The 18563-nt window shown below is 43.8% G+C and overlaps 1 protein-coding gene across 9 annotated transcripts in view; it reads right to left on the reverse strand.

Annotated features, from left to right (window-relative positions):
• The window catches only part of GPSM1 (G protein signaling modulator 1), a 242000-nt gene that overhangs the window by 116828 nt on the left and 106609 nt on the right, over positions 1-18563 (reverse strand). For 8 of the 9 annotated variants that reach the window (XM_073640123.1, XM_073640119.1, XM_073640120.1 and 5 more), the window contains 2 exons: positions 14346-14454; positions 13065-13188 (listed from right to left, as the gene is read on the reverse strand). In XM_073640123.1, the coding sequence (XP_073496224.1) occupies positions 13065-13188; positions 14346-14454 (233 nt within the window). Of the gene's footprint in view, positions 1-7502; positions 7680-13064; positions 13189-14345; positions 14455-18563 lie in introns of those variants that run through there. The other variant, XM_073640125.1, reaches the window with a different exon arrangement.

The following is an 18563-nucleotide window of genomic DNA, read 5'->3' on the forward strand; positions in this document are numbered from 1 at the left end:
ATCGCCTATGCTGACTCCAGACTACCACCAAAGCAACTATAATGAGTATGTGAGCATCAAAAATGGAACAGGTTATAAGGAATGAAGAAAGGTTTGAGGAACTTGAAAAAGATAAAAGGTGATGACTTTTCTCCAAATTTTCCAGATCACAATTCAATCAATCATCTGTTCTTGGTTTGAAAAGTCATTTTGTGTTGACAGACTCCCTTAACCAGAGGTGCCCCAATCTCCAGATGACCGTTGGTCCTACCAGCTGCACTTGGTGTCAGATCCCACAGCACATCTTCACAGGTCTTAGGAGTCCATGACTCAATGGGGTCAGAGAACGGCATATATTCGGCATCAGATTTTCTCAAATGTGACAACTCCGTCAGTCCAGTAGGCAATATATGAAGTCGACGTGCGCATGCTCGACCATGGTTCCATTCAGACAAGGCTCTATAGAAGTCAGACCTCCAGCGATCATTTAGTTACCCCTTATCTTATTGATAGGGGATGTCAAACCCTTTGAAAGTGGGGTGCATGGTTCACGGGAGACAAAGCACACCAAAGAGAGTTTTACTTTATCATGTTCTGCCCCCTTAGTCCAAACATCTGGAAACAGATCTGCTCAGAGTGTTGCAGAATTTTTATTTAGACAAATATCACATTGTGATAGCGTGCCAGAGGGAATAAGGACTCTTACCTTTTGAACCTTTGTGGTGAGAAAGTTTATGTTCTTGCTCCGGTAATAGGCATTTACAATAGACAGCCGATGCACATCCTGGAGGAAAGGAGACCGCGTAGCAGTGTTCAGCCCTGACAGCTCGTTTAGTTATGTCACTGAAGTAAAGCGAGAGCGGGGACATGTTGTTGTTGTTGTTGTCCACCCGTGCAGAGCCTTATAATTTAGTTTGCCGGTCAGCCTCCTCAGTGTCAGTGTCATTTTATCGTCTATGATAAACACGTTCTGCCGGCAGCGCTCTTTATCCTTAAGGTTTCTCGCTTGTTATTGGCCTTCATCTCGGGGATGAGATGTGAAATTAGTAAAATATTTTTCCATGCTGCAGAACATGTCTGTGTCATCGTTTAATTCAGCCATGACACTTCCTAAGCTGGGGAAGGGGGCAATAAACTGATGGAGGTAGCGTCTGCATTCCCTTGGGGAAAATGTCATAAATCACACACTACACAATCTTTCGCGTGGAGTTTTGATTTAACGCTTTATTTTTGTCAGTGATACTTTTGGGAGAATAACACCTCCCGGTCACTGAGCCGGAGATTCATTAGAAAATTAAGCAAGTCCTTCTGGAGGACGGTGGGGGCAATGTTCTGGGTGGGAGAACGACAATTAAACATTTCAAAATGCAAGAACTGAAGAGGAAAAAAAAAAAAAACAGAATCCTGTTCTACAGCTTTGGTCAACCATCGGCTCCGTGTAGCTGGATGCATCAGGGAAAATATCTGCAGATGGCCAAAAATATAGAAGGGGCGCCAGTGTTACATCCCACTCATTCTCAAGATCTAAGGGGGTCCCAGAAATCAGACCTCCATCTATCATAAAGTGCTGGCATATCCTAGCCATGTATATTATCAATTCACAATATGGAAATAATTCTTTAAAGGGAATCTGACAGTATTTTGTTTGTTATGTAATCTGAGAGCAGCATAATGTAGAGGCAGAGAGCCTGATTCCAGTGATGTGTCACTTACTAGTCTGTGTGTTTCAATAAAATCAGTGTTTTATTAGCAGGAGTTCATCACTACAGGACTAGGTGTCTCGTGCCTCCCGCTCTGTGTAACTCCACCCCCACCATTGATTAGCAGCTTTCTGCCTATGCACAGTGTACAGAGAAATCAGTGGTGAGGGCTGGGTTATACAGGACAGCAAAGAGCCCAGTAAGTGATACATCGCTGGAATCAGGGCCTCTGCCTCTACATCATGCTGCTCTCTTATTACATATCAAAAACCTGCAGATTACCTTTAAAGCTAGACACAATGTCCTTGATAGTAATCATCTTTTATAGATAAATACATTTTTTGTCATATATAGATATTAATGAATAATGTGTAGAAGAAGGAAACAGGAGCAAAGGACAACATTTAGTCAGACAATTATAAGCCACTTTCAATCTTCTTGGGAAAGAAAATGAGTTGGAAGGATTCACCTCTATCCCACATCTCCGCTGACTTTCAATGCCTTCTATGACTCTCAGCCACATTCCGGGCACAGTGGAGAGAGGCCATTAATTATCCTACAAGTGGCGGCCGTCCAACGCTGGTAGAAGCTCCAAGAACCCCATCAGGCAGGAAGAGCGAGGGGTGCCTCAGAGCACTGAATGTCATTGGCTCGCTGGCAGATGACACATTCACATGGAAATTTTTTCGGCTAACTTTGAGTAGTTGGATGTGCTTAGTCACCGAGGGAAAAATGTTCTACAGCCTTTTATTTAAAGGAGAAAGGAATGTACATCTGAACACCGCGAAGAGGAGACTGTTTTGGAATTTTCCTTTGCGCATCAAAGAAAAACATAAAAACAAGAAAAAATTCAATTAAGAAAGATTTCCATCATCCAAAAAAAAAAAATTAATAAGACTTCACCTCTCCATTTTAAAGGGAACCCTACAGCAGATACAAGGTGCCCGATCCACAGGCAGCATGTTTCCAGCCATGTACATTTGACTCTGAAATGCTGTGGCGTTTCAGAGAAAAACATACTTTAAAACCCGGGACCGAGCTGCACAGGAGACTAGTGGGACAGACAGATCTCAGACGGCTTCTCTCCATCCAATGTGTTTGAGTGGCAGATTCTCCCTATACATGCACACACACAGAGACCCGTCACTCCAGGGCAGTGGGTGGAGAGAAGCCACCGGTGACCCACCTGTCCAACTAGTCTCCTGTGCGGCTCGGTCCCCGATAACCTTTAAAGTATGTTTTTATCTGAAACGCCACTGTGTTTCAAAGTCAAACATACTGTACATGGCCGGAAACATGCAACCAGTGTCTGAGGCATCCTGCCCGTGGATCCCTTTAATATCGGCTTTCCTATTGTATGGTCAGTTTTTCATTTCAGTTGGAATTTTTTTAATGAATGGACAGGCCGGTCTGATGATAAAATGGGGGACTTGTGTCGGGCTTGAATGGAGCAACAGTCACATGCGCGCTGTCGCTCCATTTATTCTCTATAGCATCTGCTATTATTTTATGTAAGAGATATGCCAAACTTGCATGATAGTGGTTCCTCCACCAGCAGTGAAGTTCTGTCTCACAATCATCTTCAGCAGGTCTTTGCACTTACGGTCCCTCCTGGGCTGCAACTCTCCTTTCCACTTTCACTCTTCGGCTCCTCCATTCGCTGCACTCTCCTTGCGACTGCACATCCCTCCCTCCTCACAGGTCAGCTTCTCCTCACCCTACCTCAATGCTCCGACTCACTGCAGAGGTCTATTCTTCCATGACAATGGATGGTGGATACCAGGGAGGTCTCCTAATGGGCTGAAATGGCCTCCACTGCTCAGGACTGTCACAAACAATCTCCTCTCCATAACCTGGGGTGGCACACCACTTCAGATGTGGCCTCTTCCCATTTACAAGGCCCAGGCTGTATCAGGCACTGTTGCTACCACCTCTGCAATTGACCCCAAATGGAGGGATGCTTGCCCATAAAAAACCTCTGACCTCTCCTAGTTTCGCTCAGACAACAATTTTAGAGGAGTTGTCTGGAGTAAACAAGTGATAACTTATGAATTGGTGGGGGTTCGACCACGGAGACCCGCAGCCATCGCCAGAACTGGGAATTTTTATCCCCATTACAAAATGGAGCAGCAGGTCGGATGCCCATTCATCCTCTTCTTATGTGGCTCCCAGTAAAAGCCAAGCGTAGCACTCGACAGCCCCTTAGGGAATGAAAGCAGCAGCGGGCCACCATGTGCACTGCTGCTCCATGCTAACGGGGATAAAAGTGCCTTGTTCTGCCAATTGGTGTTGGTCCTGGCAGTCGGACCACCACCGAGCAACAAGTTATCACCTATCCTGTGAACAGAGGTGATAACTTGTTTTCACCAGACAATTCCTTTAGCTCCTAACCTACTGGGCTGTTGTAATGTCTGAAAGAATAAACACTTTCCACAGACGAAAATGGACAGACAGTAAAACATAAACAAGTGCACTGAGCATGAGACCAGGTAGGGAGCTGAACGCACACAAATTAAAGGGGGTTGAACAGTCATTTTCACCCTCTTACCTATGGGGAGACACAAGCCCCCAGGTTTGGCAATCAGTGGGGGGTTTCTGAGGTTGTAGCTCTACTGATATACTAATATTGACCTATCCTATGGATAGCTAATATCTATAATAACCCTTTAAGCAGGTTGCACTGCCATAATGGTAATATACCTTAATAGGGCACATGCTTTAGTGCCCACAAATCTGAGGAGTACACTCAACAAGACATCTTAGTAATGATCTATGCAGAGCAATCAACATTTAATCTCTGACATTGGGTTGGCCCCGTCCCCTACACATCGATCAGAGCATCCTGTAAGGCAAAGTCCCACAGAAACACGATGTCCCTATTCCATCACTAGATGTCCATGTACAAGTAACCTAATCACTGGTATAAGATACAGCAGTCATCCTGGATAAAGGACTCCTCAGTGTGCGGCTGCGGTGCCCACAGTACCCAGTCTGTTACTCCCCGGGTCGTGCTAGGGCAGTGTAAATAAAGACACATTTACCAGACGGACGTGGCGATCAACGTCACAAAGTCCTGAGCCCGGGAACGAGGTGAAATATTCAGTACAGATGTATGATAAAAACCTAACAAATTGCTCTATTTGCAGAGTCCTATGATGTGTAATTGGATCAAGTAATGTCTCCGAGTACAACGAAAAGAGCAAGCGCCGTATCCTCACACCGAGCAAAACGACATAATAGCGGCTCTCACTTCAAGGACACAACAACCAAGGTAGGATCATTTATCACTGAGCTTCTGTAGGACGGACACAAAGTAAAGGGAATGTGTCACCAGAAAAAAAAAAATTAAATCAAGTTTTTATGCTAAACATATTTCTTATGAATGTTTAGTGGTTTCATTTGGTGCAATATATAATATACACAGAGCCATACAATAGGCTGACATTCTTTATCCTGTACAGATCACTTCTCGGCAATGTCATTATCATCACAGACAGGATAACTTTTACTGAAAGCTAACACACAAGAGAGAGAATCCACCATTAACAACAGGTGGTCACAGCTCACCTCCTCTCCAGCACAATGACTGAAAACCCCTCTATATACAGTAGAGAACACAGGATCTAACAGTCTTACTAGGAGATATCAAAGCTCATCTCCTCCTAATCCTGTGTAATGACTGATAACCTCTATATACAGTAGATAACAGAGGATCCAATATTCACAATAGGTGATGTCACAGCTCACCTCCTCCCCCTCCTATATAATGACTGATAACACCTCTATATACAGTAGATAACACAGCATCCACCATTCACAATAGGTGATAGCACAGCTCACCTCCTCCTGTGTAATGACTGATAACCTCTATATACAGTAGATAACAGAGGATCCAATATTCACAATAGGTGATGTTACAGCTCACCTCCTCACCCTCCTGTATAATGACTGATAACACCTCTATATACTGTAGATAACACAGCATCCACCATTCACAATAGGTGATAGCACAGCTCACCTCCTCCTGTACAATGACTGATAACACCTTTATATATAGTAGATAACGCAGGATCCACTATTCACAATAGGTGATGTCACAGCTCACCACCTCCCCCTCCTGTACAATGACTGATAACACCTTTATATATAGTAGATAACGCAGGATCCACCATTCACAATAGGTGATGTCACAGCTCACCTCCTCCCCCTCCTGTACAATGACTGATAACACAAGACCCACCATTCACAGTATGAACTTGGCGGTAATGACAGCATTTACTAGGGTCTGAATCATTCTATTGCTGTAAATGTCCATGTGCTCAACAAGAAGTAAGAGTCTAATATTAGTCGTAGTGACCAGTGTGAAAATCACAAGATTTTCGTTATTTTTTTTTTTTTTTTTTAATATAGCTAGTGATATGAAAACTAATAAAAGCTGAATAGTCCATAGTTTGATGAAACATTCCCTTTAAGCATGTCAGATAATTGTGGCTCAGCTGGTGAAATACGGATCCACAGTCGAGGCTTTATGGTCTGATGCGGAAATTCACCAAAAGACCAAATTTTTCCAGACTGACTTCTCTTAGGTTACAAGTTATTTTCCGTGCCCCTCACTGGTGCTCTGAAGGCTGTTTACTTCCAAACTGACCACTATCTCGTCCTCCATCTATTGGACAGATTTTGGTTGTAGGTAGAAAGAAATATATGAAATGTACTACAGTCGGCATGGGTAATTTGTTTTTTTTTTTCATACGTAAGTTTTTAGGGTTTCAATATTTTTTTTCTTTATGTAGCCTGTGGTAGGTATGATGTTTTTTCATGCATTTTATAGCAGCTTCTCTATAGATGCCTAAATAAAAAAACATGGTTGTTTAACAGTGGCATAGTGGGGGCCACAGAGGCAGTTGCCCTGGGTGTAAAATTGTTAGGGGCACAAATTTCCAAAGAAAAAAAAAAAAAAGTACCGTTCTACTATTTCTTTTATATTGAAATATTGTGCCCCTAAGAAGTGGTGAAGATCTGAGTGGCCGAGTACCCTAGATTCCCTACAGGCGAGGATGCTATGGACCCCCAGGGTGTGCTGTCCTGCTCTGTGTATGGGGGGAAGAGGAGGGCTTGGTCGCTCAGATTAGACGAGCATACATTTTATTATTTTATGGGAGGGGGGAAACTTCATTACTTCTTAAAAGGCATTAATATTTGCTAAAAGAGACACTCAAAGAGCATTACTGGGTTAGAGGACACAATATGGGCCTTGCACCGGGTGCTGGTAACACAGGCAGCGCCAAAGGTTTAAATTAAAAAAAAAAAAAAAAGTTAAAACGTTTGGAAAAAAAATGCACAAAAATCATTTTGCCTTTTACAATTAAGAAACAAAAAAGTCTAAGAAGAAAAAAAAGATTAGCTGAGCTATTAAAAGGCAGCTGTACATCCAAGACTAAACTGTTAAGTACTGATTACCAATGCGTTCGGTATTAGATAAAGGTGGTCTCAAGGGGTCTCGTGGCTGTACAGGGCTTTGGCGATAATCAATGTATATCCATAAAAACAGGTCACATTTGGAAATTGTGCTGGTTTTTTTGCACAAATCTCTGAGGTTGGTTATGTCTATTCACTGAATTTTTGCAGTCCATCAAAAGTGGAGATAACCTGGTTCTATTAAGGTTATCAAAACCTGAATTTTTTTGTTTTTTTCTGACACTACGGCTCTGCACATTTACTATAATCTGCTCACACATAAATCACGCCGTAAGGATAGATAGAGGAAACCAGAAATAGCCACAGATGAGTCCAGCCCCTACATACAGCGATCACAGGATTTACCTTTATTCCCAGCCATGTCTATGCAGAACCCTCTTTCTCGAGAGCGCTCTTTATGCAGTTTTCTCCGAGAACTTGAATGTAATAAGGGAAGTCTTCCCTTCTCAGGCTGGATAAACACTCCGCTCTGAGAACACCCTGTACTTGTGTTTAGAGCAACCAAGACCTTGGAAACCCTGTCAATGCTGAGAACTAATCAATGAGGTCATTATAAAAGCTGTACCAAGCAAACAAACCCTGGAAAGTAACATATTATGTACACCACACTGCTGGTTGCAGAATGAGTTAACTGAGATCCCATCAGCGAGTTTGTTCTGACAAGAAAATTTGGCAACTTTTATCTATTTTTTTAGCTTCTTTCTGCTGTTTTATGACCATACACCACATGAAAGTCGATTGCTCAAGGGTACTAAGATGTTGTAAAACGGTGCAAAATGGTTAATGGAGAAATCATCCCCAAAAGGTTGACAGCCCCTTTAAATGCTTCCTGGCTCCTTTGATTCATCCAGTTATTGTCCCACCCTATACGCATTAGATAAAAGTCATCCAGTTTGTTTGGGGGCCTCCCGACTGTTCCCTGACAGATGATGTTGGTGGGAGAAGAAGTTTCAAAGCTCAATTCTTTTTTTTTTTCAGGAGAAATAAGCCGCCGATAGAAGCATCCGGCTGCAGCTACACCTCTCTGCCCATTGACAACACGTGAATACATGATACAGTAATGCTTGTCTATGACGGCTCTAGTCACAGGAAACGCAAAGGATGAGCATGTCACCTTATAAATATACACAATGTCGTAAAATCTGAGTGCTGGGTGTTTTTCAGCTTAATTACCTTGATTATTTTTGTTATTAATGCAAATAAAGGAAAAATAAAGGATACAGATACATGAAGAGTAAGAACTGAGCAGCAGAAGGAACGTGTCATGTATCATCGTGATCTGTGATGTGCTTGGAAATCCGGCTGCCGGAGGTGGTTGGAGGATTCTAGGTCAAGATCTCCCCAAAGCAATCTGTATTCCCTGTCTCCCAAAGGGGAAGAATGGATATCACCATGAAAACCCTCATTATGGCCTTTAACCCACTCTACATTTTGATGGTTGCCTTCCTTATCTGTGCTCTCTTATCTTGTCATAAAATGCTGAACAAGACCTGACTATTTACAGACCTCTCACCAAAGTTGGGTAATGCTGCAAAATAATATTACAGAACTTTTCCTGTATTATACTCCAGAGCTGCACTCACTATTCTGCTGGTGCAGTCGCTGTGTACATACATTACATTACTGATCCTGCACTGATCCTGAGTTATCTCCTGTATTATACTCCAGAGCTGCACTCACTATTCTGCTGGTGCAGTCACGGTGTACATACATTACATTACTGATCCTGAGTTACATCCCGTATTATACTCCAGAGCTGCACTCACTATTCTGCTGGTGCAGTCACTGTGTACATACATTACATTACTGATCCTGAGTTACATTCTGTATTATACCCCAGAGCTGCACTCACTATTCTGCTGGTGCAGTCACTGTGTACATACATTACATTACTGATCCTGAGTTACATCCTGTATTATACTCCAGAGCTGCACTCACTATTCTGCTGGTGTAGTCACTGTGTACATACATTACATTACTGATCCTGTACTGATCCTGAGTTACATCCTGTATTATACTGCAAAGCTGGACTCACTATTCTGCTGGTGCAGTCACTGTGTACATACATTACATTACTGATCCTGTACTGATCCTGAGTTACATCCTGTATTATACTCCAGAGCTGCACTCACTATTCTGCTGGTGCAGTCACTGTGTATATACATTACATTACTTATCCTGTACTGATCCCGAGTTACCTCATGTATTATACGCCAGAGCTGCACTCACTATTCTGCTGGTGCAGTCACTGTGTACATACATTACATTACTTATCCTGTACTGATCCTGAGTTACATCCTGTATTATACTCCAGAGCTGCACTCGCTATTCTGCTGGTGCAGTCACTGTGTACATACATTACATTACTGATCCTGAGTTACATCCTGTATTATACTCCAGAGCTGCACTCACTATTCTGCTGGTGCAGTCACTGTGTACATACATTACATTACTGATCCTGAGTTACATCCTGTATTATACTCCAGAGCTGCACTCACTATTCTGCTGGTGCAGTCACTATGTACATACATTACTTATCTGTACTGACCACTCCCTGAGGAAGCATTGCGAAACGTGCGTTGGAGGGCGAGGTGGAGGACAAGCAGTGCACTTTGACTCCATGGGTTTGTTAATCCTTTTATTATTCTTATATTGATGTGACCCCTCATCTCTGAACTTTTTATACCTTTTGGTGATCTATTTTTGGTATTCCATCTTTCATTATGAATTGGACTCTGCTGGTGCAGTCGCTGTGTACAAACATTACATTACTGATCCTGTACTGATCCCGAGTTACCTCATGTATTATACGCCAGAGCTGCACTCACTATTCTGCTGGTGCAGTCACTGTGTACATACATTACATTACTTATCCTGTACTGATCCTGAGTTACATCCTGTATTATACTCCAGAGCTGCACTCACTATTCTGCTGGTGCAGTCACTGTGTACATACATTACATTACTGATCCGGAGTTACATCCTGTATTATACTCCAGAGCTGCACTCACTATTCTGCTGGTGCAGTCACTGTGTACATACATTACATTACTGATCCTGAGTTACATCCTGTATTATACTCCAGAGCTGTACTCACTATTCTGCTGGTGCAGTCACTGTGTACATACATTACTTATCTGTACTGACCACTCCCTGAGGAAGCATTGCGAAACGTGCGTTGGAGGGCGAGGTGGAGGACAAGCAGTGCACTTTGACTCCATGGGTTTGTTAATCCTTTTATTATTCTTATATTGATGTGACCCCTCATCTCTGAACTTTTTATACCTTTTGGTGATCTATTTTTGGTATTCCATCTTTCATTATGAATTGGACTCTACATTCTTATGCATTTAGTGCTACATGATTTTATTGTGCACTGGCACTTTATTTGTTGTATTTATACATTGATATTGCTGCACTCTGCACTTTCTTTGACTGCTATATTTGTAGATGGGGATATCATGAACCAAGCACTTTGTGATCATTAGCAAGGTCTATATGATTAATTATTTTGTTTGGGTCACTCTTTACTGGATACAGTATTTACGTCATAATTTTTGCACTGTATTCCTCCACCTCAATTTATTTTATCTTGTCGGTTTTGTCGTATATGGTTTTCATTTGTGCGTTTTATCCACTTTGTTTTCAATAAAGATTATTTTAATATTTCATTATCGGTCTTGTGCTGGATTTTTGTACATGTTATAATGTTTCTTTATATTTCCAGGTGAATTATTTACTAGTCCATTATTTCTGCTATTACTCTTTTTTGTAGTTGTTAATATATCCTGTATTATACTCCAGAGCTGCACTCACTATTCTGCTGGTTGCCATTGATGGCAATATTGTAGACACAGCCTGCTGTGTAATACAGATTATTCCTTGGAATGATGTAAAATATGCCCTTTAGATATCAATCTGTTCTAGCTCCCATCAACATTTTTGCTTTACTTTATCATTTAAAAGCAAAGGCTTCAATAACAGAGAAATAATAAAAATGACAAGATAAAGAAGCCTAGTAGGAAATCTGTATGATGAGTGCACAGGACTTGGCCATGAATAATTCAGGACATGTGATCTATATATTGAGTGCTATTCTGATATTTACATTAGAGGAACATACTTTGCATTATTTAGCATTGTGCTTGTACTTTTCTTATGGCGCAGTTTGCTTCTGATTAGAAATCACAATGTAAAGGCAATGGCTGATTAACATTTCTTTACATAAGTGACTAGTTTATGCAACAAATTTGTAAATGAAAGGGGGTTTTCAGCCTTCATTTAAAAAATAAATAAAAAATAGAATAAAATTATAAGACGTAATATTCACGCTCCTTGATTCCCCGCAGCTCCTGTCCGACCCTTCACAGTCAGTGCCGGTCTCTATTTCCGGTTCCCATTTCAAAATACTGGAAACAAGTAGTAGCACCTGCTCAGCCAATCACTGGCCACAACAGTTACCCGCCCTCGCCAGTGATTGGCTGAGCCAGCATTTCCAGCCCCTTTGTGGAGTGTGAAGAAGGGACCAGGAAGCAGAGACCAGAGGGGAACAGGTAAGCACCAAAACGGGGTCATTGAGGGCGAATATCACATCTTTTATTTATATTAATCAGTCTAGATACTTTTTTAAAACCATTTTCTCCCACGGAGAACCACTTAAGGACGTTAAGAACCAATTTTTCTGTTTGTTTTTTTGGCAGTAAAATAGTTTTAAACAATAATTAGAAATGTCAATTGCACAATTTTACGACAGTCTCTTTAAGAGGTATCTGCAGTTTGCTGACCACTAACATAAGTAATTCCTTATTTCACACCACATTAGGGCACACTTTCTGAAGTGATCTGCAGATTCCAATCCTTACCCACGGTGGGAGCGAGCAGTCCTGAGCCATGGTGGACAATCACCAGTGGGTTTGCCCCCCCCCACATAAGCTCAGTACTCAGACGGCATATTATACTACCAATGGAGCGCTTTGTGGAGGTAAATTGCACTATGCCGCCACTTAAAGCACCATATGGCGGCATTCAGAGAGTAAATAGCTCTGTAAGACGGGACTCCGTGTAACCTTTTTAGGGATGCTGTACAGAACAGCAGACGATCTAGAGGATTTCTAGAAGCGTGGTAATATAAACTATTTCATTATTATCATTTCTGCCACTCTTTGCTCTGACGGAGATGTTTATTTCTATGCAGAGAAGAGCTCGGTGTTGCATTCAGGAACCTGGCACATCTCCTTGGGTCCATTTACACAGTTACACCCTAAAGATCAACACGTCGTGTCAATATACACACACGCTGTGTTACTTTCCTCAAACCACGCCGATCTCTACTGACTGGCAGTGAAGCCGAACTTCCCGAACACTCTGCAATAGTGATCATGCCAGATTTCCATCATCAGTCACACTTACGTATAATGTGCAGTGTAATACAGCAAAACATAAACCTGCCGGGTGCTGGGGAGTTATCGGCACTCGGATCGGCTTTCCTCACGTTACTTCGGGGACAGGTTAACAGAAACTTCTCTGATAATGAAAAGAGACTAGTCGATCCTGGACAGTTAAAGAGCAATTCCAGCTTTGGGTTAATAATTATATAATTTGGAGTTTAGAGCCTCTTAAATATACTTTGTTTTTCAACTCCTTACAGTTTACAAGATCTCGGCTTGCTGTCATTGAATAGGACCACTATGATACATCCAGAGGTTGAAAACCTGTACAGATCTAATTCAGCTCATTGCCGCCTGTTTGCTACAATGGGCCAAGCAGTCTAGACAGCAGACGTCAAGCTTAGGCTCTGTTCACACTGGTGCCATGGCATCTTTCCATTCAGCATGAATGGCTGACTTTTCAAATAACCCTTTATAATGTACCCCAAAAAAAGAGGGGACGCCACAAACTGCAACATACCTTGTGCTTCATATCCATCACAGCGAGAAGCGTCTCCGTCATCTTCCCCGGACCCGATGCCGAGTGCGGACTGCAGCTGGGTTACATTCATACGAGCAGTCAGCTCTCCATTTCGGTCACCAATCTACAATAGCAAACAGGGGAAAGCAGTCAAAAAAAAAAACTATACGTCACCAGGACCCAGATTCAACAGCTACCTCTACACCCCCATTAGTTATGTGCCGGAGACCCCAAACACTAAGGGGGACTATTTATCAACCAAAAAAACATATAAGTCGCCAGGGACACACGGGGCGGCTGGCACGCCAGGGACACACGGGGCGGCTGGCACGCCAGGGACACACGGGGCGGCTGGCACGCCAGGGACACACGGGGCGGCTGGCACGCCAGGGACACACGGGGCGGCTGGCACGCCAGGGACACACGGGGCGGCTGGCACGCCAGGGACACACGGGGCGGCTGGCACGCCAGGGACACACGGGGCGGCTGGTACACCAGTCATATATGGGGCGGCTGGTACACCAGTGATATATGGGGCAGCTGGTACACCAGTGATATATGGGGCAGCTGGTACACCAGTGATATATGGGGCAGCTGGTACACCAGTGATATATGGGGCAGCTGGTACACCAGTGATATATGGGGCAGCTGGTACACCAGTGATATATGGGGCAGCTGGTACACCAGTGATATATGGGGCAGCTGGTACACCAGTGATATATGGGGCAGCTGGTACACCAGTGATATATGGGGCAGCTGGTACACCAGTGATATATAGGGCGGCTGGCACACCAGTGATATATGGGGTGTCTGGCACACGAGTACTATATGGGCGGCTGGCACACGAGTACTATATGGGGCGGCTGGCACACGAGTACTATATGGGGCGGCTGGCACACGAGTACTATATGGGGCGGCTGGCACACGAGTACTATATGGGGCGGCTGGCACACGAGTACTATATGGGGCGGCTGGCACACGAGTACTATATGGGGCGGCTTTCAGCTTCTTTCAGTTTTGTTTTGTCACAGTTGAGAGCTAATGGTATTACTAAGTCATCAGTGTAGTTTGTGAAGGGGGCTGGCTCCAGCAGACTGGGACATTTTAATAGGCAAGGCAGCCCCCTTCTCCATCTATGTATCAGTCATCTATTGGTCAGCCAGCCCCCTTCACACACACAAAGATCTCTTGTGTTGAACCCTAGCCGAAAGTGGAGCTGCCAGGACTGGTGCTGGTATCTTGAGGTTTCCTTATACAAGTAATGCAATGCGACCTTCTTACCTCACAAGAGATTTCCATGTGCTTCCTTGCATAGCGCAGGGCTTCCTCATGGTTTCCTAAAGACACATAGGCATTTCCCAAACTCCAGGACGCCCTCCCTTCTCCTACCCTGCAAGAAAACACCAAAAAGTGGTCAATTGGCGATCTACAGTGCCACAATACACCACAGAAAGCAAGCTATGTGTAAAGACACCAACCAATTTGACCAACTGAAACTGTTATTTTTACTAAGAAATCAGAAAAAACAGGAGCGGAGCCAATCAAAGCAAAAAAGAAATGTGTGACCCTAGCATGGTCCAAAATAGGCCAGGAGACCCCTCCTAAAGGCCTGACATCCAGAGATAAAGTCTTTGTGATGTAGACAGGACTCATATAATATTAATATATATAGTACAGACCAAAAGTTTGGACACACCTTCTCATTTAAAGATTTTTCTGTATTTTCATGACTATGAAAATTGTACATTCACACTGAAGGCATCAAAACTATGAATTAACACATGTGGAATTATATACTTAACAAAAAAGTGTGAAACAACTGAAAATATGTCTTATATTCTAGGTTCTTCAAAGTAGCCACCTTTTGCTTTGATGACTGCTTTGCACACTCTTGGCATTCTCTTGATGAGCTTCAAGAGGTAGTCACCGGAAATGGTCTTCCAACAATCTTGAAGGAGTTCCCAGAGATGCTTAGCACTTGTTGGCCCTTTTGCCTTCACTCTGCGGTCCAGCTCACCCCAAACCATCTCGATTGGGTTCAGGTCTGGTGACTGTGGAGGCCAGGTCATCTGGCGTAGCACCCCATCACTCTCCTTCTTGGTAAAATAGCCCTTACACAGCCTGGAGGTGTGTTTGGGGTCATTGTCCTGTTGAAAAATAAATGATGGTCCAACTAAACGCAAACCGGATGGAATAGCATGCCGCTGCAAGATGCTGTGGTTGCCATGCTGGTTCAGTATGCCTTCAATTTTGAATAAATCCCCAACAGTGTCACCAGCAAAGCACCCCCACACCATCACACCTCCTCCTCCATGCTTCACGGTGGGAACCAGGCATGTAGAGTCCATCCGTTCACCTTTTCTGCGTCGCACAAAGACATGGTGGTTGGAACCAAAGATCTCAAATTTGGACTCATCAGACCAAAGCACAGATTTCCACTGGTCTAATGTCCATTCCTTGTGTTCTTTAGCCCAAACAAGTCTCTTCTGCTTGTTGCCTGTCCTTAGCAGTGGTTTCCTAGCAGCTATTTTACCATGAAGGCCGGCTGCACAAAGTCTCCTCTTAACAGTTGTTGTAGAGATGAATCTGCTGCTAGAACTCTGTGTGGCATTGACCTGGTCTCTAATCTGAGCTGCTGTTAACCTGCGATTTCTGAGGCTGGTGACTCGGATAAACTTATCCTCAGAAGCAGAGGTGACTCTTGGTCTTCCTTTCCTGGGGCGGTCCTCATGTGAGCCAGTTTCTTTGTAGCGCTTGATGGTTTTTGCAACTGCACTTGGGGACACTTTCAAAGTTTTCCCAATTTTTCAGACTGACTGACCTTCATTTCTTAAAGTAATGATGGCCACTCGTTTTTCTTTACTTAGCTGCTTTTTTCTTGCCATAATACAAATTCTAACAGTCTACTCAGTAGGACTATCAGCTGTATATCCACCAGACTTCTGCACAACACAACTGATGGTCCCAACCCCATTTATAAGGCAAGAAATCCCACTTATTAAACCTAACAGGGCCCACCTGTGAAGTGAAAACCATTTCCGGTGACTACCTCTTGAAGCTCATCAAGAGAATGCCAAGAATGTGCAAAGCAGTCATCAAAGCAAAAGGTGGCTACTTTGAAGAACCTAGAATATAAGACATATTTTCAGTTGTTTCAAACTTTTTTGTTAAGTATATAATTCCACATGTGTTAATTCATAGTTTTGATGCCTTCAGTGTGAATGTACAATTTTCAAAGTCATGAAAATACATAAAAATCTTTAAATGAGAAGGTGTGTCCAAACTTTTGGTCTGTACTAATATAAAAATATATATATTTATATATATATTCAGGCTGAGAAGAATAACCTGAGGAGGTGGAAAGTGAAGATGTGCCTCAGAACTGCAGATGAGGAGATGTAGAAGGTTTGAAAAATGGAAGTAATGACCGGGATGCAGGCAGAGAATAGTGAGCAGCTGAGGGTTTCATCTGAAGTGTCACATGGCGGAAACTGTGTAGATGGGGAGTTTATCCTGCTTGCTGTAGACGAGGCATGAAAGTCGGAGAGCATGCGTGAACACTTTACCAAAGGAAGAAAATTATGGATTTACAAAATGATATTGACATAAGTGACAAGAAGAATAAATTGCAGTCATCGACTTGAAGAAAGGGGACAGCGCAAGAAGGTCAAAACAATGTCATAGGCGTGATGTTTTGCTGGCTGTCAGTGTCCATCATGTGAGAACTTGGGCTGACACCTGCCATCCTGGAAGCATTGGCTAGCACTGTCATTGGAGCCCTGGGGCTGAGAGTTGCCTTTCCTTGGAGCCCTGGGGCTGGCAGTTACCCTCCTCCTTGGAGCCCTGGGGCTGGCAGTTACCATCCTTGGAGACCTGGGGCTGGCAGTTACCATCCTTGGAGACCTGGGGCTGGCAGTTACCATCCTTGGAGACCTGGGGCTGGCAGTTGCCATCCTTGGAGACCTGGGGCTGGCAATTGCCATCCTTGGAGACCTGGGGCTGGCAGTTGCCATCCTTGGAGACCTGGGGCTGGCAGTTGCCATCCTTGGAGACCTGGGGCTGGCAGTTGCCATCCTTGGAGACCTGGGGCTGGCAGTTGCCATCCTTGGAGACCTGGGGCTGGCAGTTGCCATCCTTGGAGACCTGGGGCTGGCAGTTACCATCCTTGGAGACCTGGGGCTGGCAGTTACCATCCTTGGAGACCTGGGGCTGGCAGTTACCATCCTTGGAGACCTGGGGCTGGCAGTTACCATCCTTGGAGACCTGGGGCTGGCAGTTACCATCCTTGGAGACCTGGGGCTGGCAGTTACCATCCTTGGAGACCTGGGGCTGGCAGTTACCATCCTTGCAGACCTGGGGCTGGCAGTTACCATCCTTGCAGACCTGGGGCTGGCAGTTACCATCCTTGAAGACCTGGGGCTGGCAGTTACCATCCTTGGAGACCTGGGGCTGGCAGTTGTCATTAGCTAAACAAGAGTTGGGGCCGACAGCAGGCGGGTTTCACACATCCAACATTCACGGTCCAAGTACGGGTCAAAATATCGGGGACCACCTGCAAGTCTCCTGACCTGAACTCAACAGCCTTGTATTTGCCTATGAGGCTGTTGACTTCGGTCCAGACACCATGGTCTGTACTAGGACTGTGAATGTCAGATGCTTAGAAACGGCCTGAGGTGTATGGTCAGCTTAAGACTATCCTATATACAACAATGCTACGTCTCGCTTTAGATTAAGAGGTTTAGATCTATGAATATTTCAGTGATCTGACCTGATAAAGGTCAGACTACATGAGTGAAAAACCAATGCAGCTTGACAAAAATATTGAACATTTTCATTGGTTAGACAATCTGTGGATATCACATGGACTTGCACTTGCATGTACAGTATGCGACTAACATCAGTTTGACTCCAGTTCTCTTTTATAAAATGAATATGATGTTATAGCTCCCTCCTGTGGCTACATGAGACATAACATCAGCTCGAGAAAAACATTAGAAGTTGATCTGCCAAATTGGCCGACTTCAGTGGAAGCTTCCTACCTTCTAATCTATTGTATGTGGTGGTGTCACGACTATCCCCACTGATAACAGATATCGGGTTGACAGGTATAGGGCAATTGGATTTCAACCATCTTACCCTTTTATTCTTGTGCAGATAAGTGACCGCCAGAAGTGTCTGGCAGCAGCTTCAGGCCCCCTATATACAGAAAAGTCACCTGAACCCTTCAATTCCAGCGGGAACAGGAAGGAGAAGAATCAGGATGTTGGTATTTCAATGGTCGATCCTTTTGTTTGGAATGTAGACAAGCCAGCAGCTCTCATGTATAAGGACAGGCATGTTCTGCTGAGTGTTCCTGTGTATGGTGGCGTCAGGAGAAATAGCTGTCGACCGAATGATCAATCAGCCAACAGCTTACTAATGTATATGGCCAGCTATAGTCTGCCCTTTCTACAGAAAACACATCTGGTTTACAATGAGACCCTCACAATATGATAAAAG

Source organism: Phyllobates terribilis, unplaced genomic scaffold (genome assembly GCF_046119375.1).
Source record: "Phyllobates terribilis strain yellow unplaced genomic scaffold, ASM4611937v1 Scaffold_7__3_contigs__length_470593459, whole genome shotgun sequence".
Taxonomy (NCBI): Eukaryota; Metazoa; Chordata; class Amphibia; order Anura; family Dendrobatidae; genus Phyllobates; species Phyllobates terribilis.